General features: G+C 56.1%; 1 protein-coding gene across 1 annotated transcript; it reads left to right on the plus strand.

Moving 5' to 3' along the window:
- Window positions 1-358: 358 nt before the first annotated feature.
- Window positions 359-3,050, plus strand: ISF_02507 (phosphoenolpyruvate carboxykinase; the record flags this gene model as incomplete). Its single annotated transcript, XM_018846113.1, has 6 exons — window positions 359-455; window positions 583-631; window positions 699-774; window positions 844-885; window positions 1,006-1,164; window positions 1,707-3,050. 6 exons carry the CDS (start codon window positions 359-361, stop codon window positions 3,048-3,050), a joined length of 1,767 nt encoding a protein of 588 aa, XP_018706820.1.
- Window positions 3,051-3,341: the final 291 nt, after the last annotated feature.

Raw genomic sequence — 3,341 nt, forward strand, 5'->3', positions numbered from 1 at the left:
AATACGTCCCGGAACCGCCTCTTCTCCCCCTCCTTCTACTTGCTGCCTTGCCTTGCCCCTCCTCCTCCTCTCTCTCTCCCCTTGGCGACAAGACACCAACCACCACCACATCTACATACCCGTACCTCTACCGTTTCAACCTGATTTTCCTCCTGCACACGCCCCCCCCCATAACTATTCCCACATTTTCCACTCTGCCATTTCCATTATCCACTTTCAACCTTTCACCCCTCCCCGCTGAGTTGCCCCGGCTCAAGAATCCCAAGCAGCTGAAGATCCAACCAATTCTTCCGTCACGACAACAGAACTGTGAAAAAAAGCCTTGTGGAGGCCCGTTCCCGAAACTACTTTAATAGCCATGGACCCCATCCTCAGAACCGCTTCTCCCTATCCTGATCCTACAGTCAAAGGCCCTAGATCTGTTCTTCAAGCTCGCCGTCCGGATTTGCGCAGAAGTATGTTGCTTCTTCTTCCCTTGTCTTTGCTTGGTTGCCACTTATACATGGAACAATGTCCAATGTCTCCTGTCTATGGCCTCCTCGCCGCCTGTCGCCCTGCCTGCCTGCTAACATACCCCTCCAGTGATTTCCAACAGTGTCAACAAGACTTCCCTCCACCCCGGTGGTGTTCAGTACGTCTTGTCGCCCTCTGCTTTCTCATCCGTCCCCGGGCTGCCTTGACTAACATGATGAACACAGGCCTCACCGCGAACACACCGAGCTTGAGGAGGAGCTTCACGAGACCGCTCACATTGACTATGACCACGTCGCCATTGTAAGTCGCAATCAAAACCACTGTTGATCACCTTGGCAAGCTTCAACCACTAACGTTCACCGCCCACAGATCCCCAACCCTTCCGTTGCCGCTCTCTACGAAGATGCCCTGGTACGTAACACAAGACTGCGATGCCGGTGTAGGCGCGGGCGCGGGCGCAGGTCGCCGCGCCGCTGCCACATCGTATGCCCATCTTTGTGTGACGCACACAGGCCTAACAAGTGACTCAAGGTTTACGAGACCGGCTCCGCCATCACCGACTCCGGTGCTCTGACTGCCTACTCCGGCGCCAAGACTGGCCGCTCTCCCCTCGACAAGCGAATTGTCCAGGAGGACTCCTCAAAAGACGACATTTGGTGGGGACCCGTCAACAAGCCCATGACTCCTGAGGTAGGTTTTTTTTTTCCTTCACCGATTGTTTGTATTTTATTCCTCGTCCACTGTCCACTGCCGAGCTGCGTTCGTTGTCGGACGCAGCACGACACGCGACACATGTTTGATTGATTGCCTTGCTTTGGGATTTTCCCCCAAGTCAGTGCATGGCGCCGGCTATGATGCAACCCCGCATAAGATGCTGCATGTGATGGTCTGGATTTTCCCCTTGTGCAGCTCTGGTGGCCCCTCGGCTCTCTCCCTTTTCTTTCTGGCATGGTCTGGGGCTTGCTGCGTTGATGTCCGCTCTCGTCACTGTGCCCCGCAGAACCGAAACAGCCGAGTATAAGCGGAGCACGGCGTGTCCTCGTGGCCGCTGCTCTTCCGACTCGTCCCGGCTGCTTCTCTGCAGGCCCCACCACCATTTTTGGGCCAATGAGCAAGTGCTCATTACCCAAGCTCACAATTGCCCAATTGGGAACTGCGGCTCGAGATGCACAGCATAATTCTTGCGCTTTCTTGTATGCCTCACCATCGCCAGCCGCTAACAACATGCACAGGTCTGGAAGATCAACCGCGAACGTGCCGTCGACTACCTCAACACCCGCAACCGCATCTACGTCATCGATGGCTACGCCGGCTGGGATGAGAAGTACCGCATCAAGGTCCGCGTTATCTGCGCCCGTGCCTACCATGCTCTCTTCATGCGCAACATGTTGATCCGCCCTCCTCGTGAGGAGCTCGAGGGCTTCCACCCCGACTACACAATCTACAACGCTGGTACTTTCCCCGCCAACCGTTACACTGAGGGCATGACCTCCGCCACCTCGGTCGCCATCAACTTTGCTGCCAAGGAGATGGTCATCCTCGGCACTGAGTACGCTGGCGAGATGAAGAAGGGAGTCTTCACCGTCCTCTTCTACGAAATGCCCATCAAGCACAACGTCCTCACCCTGCACTCCTCCGCCAACGAGGGCAAGAACGGCGATGTCACCCTCTTCTTCGGTCTCTCCGGTACCGGCAAGACCACCCTGTCTGCCGACCCCAACCGTGCCCTGATCGGTGACGACGAGCACTGCTGGAGTGACAACGGTGTTTTCAACATTGAGGGTGGTTGCTACGCCAAGTGCATCGGTCTCTCTGCCGAGAAGGAGCCCGATATCTATGGCGCCATCCGCTACGGCTCCGTCCTCGAGAACGTCGTCTTCGACCCCAGCACCCGTGCCGTCGACTACGATGACAGCACCCTCACCGAGAACACCCGCTGCGCCTACCCCATCGAGTACATCGCCAACGCCAAGATTCCTTGCCTCTCCAACAACATGCCCACCAACATTATCCTCCTCACCTGCGATGCCCGTGGTGTCCTGCCTCCCATCTCCAAGCTCGACCGCAACCAAACCATGTTCCACTTCATCTCTGGCTATACCTCCAAGATGGCCGGTACCGAGGACGGTGTCACCGAGCCCCAGGCTACCTTCTCCTCCTGCTTCGCCCAGCCCTTCCTGGCCCTCCACCCCATGCGCTACGCCAAGATGTTGGCTGACCGCATTGAGGCCAACAATGCCAACGCCTGGCTTCTCAACACCGGTTGGGTCGGTGCCGGTTTCTCCCAGGGTGGCAAGCGCTGCCCCCTCAAGTACACCCGTGCCATCCTCGACGCTATCCACAGCGGCGAGCTCGCCAACGTCCAGTACGAGAACTACGACATCTTCAACCTGCAGGTCCCCACCACCTGCCCCAACGTCCCCGACGACATGCTCAACCCCAAGAAGGCCTGGACTGCCGGCGCCGAGAGCTTTGAGGCCGAGGTCAAGAAGCTTGGCGGCCTCTTCAACGAGAACTTCAAGAAGTACGAGAGCGAGGCCACCGCCGAGGTCATCAAGGCCGGCCCTGCCATCTAGGTGCCGACAGGTCCTGTCATTTGTGTTTGCGCACACACACTCACTCTGCATATGCCGTGACGGCTTGAACAACAGAACAGATTTGATGAGGCTTTGAGGATTTTTCTTTAGCTTTTTCCTTTGTCGAACCATTTCCTATGAACTGTCTGGAAAAGGATGGGAACTCTGGCGTTTTTAATTTCTTTCATTTACACCATCAGTGCAAGATAGAATGAATGGCCTACTGCCATGAATACATTTTTATGAATACTACCTTGTCATCTCCACGAAGCATGTGCATACGCGTCTCTC

Source organism: Cordyceps fumosorosea (genome assembly GCF_001636725.1).
Source record: "Cordyceps fumosorosea ARSEF 2679 chromosome Unknown scaffold_4, whole genome shotgun sequence".
In the NCBI taxonomy this organism is placed as follows: Eukaryota; Fungi; Ascomycota; class Sordariomycetes; order Hypocreales; family Cordycipitaceae; genus Cordyceps; species Cordyceps fumosorosea.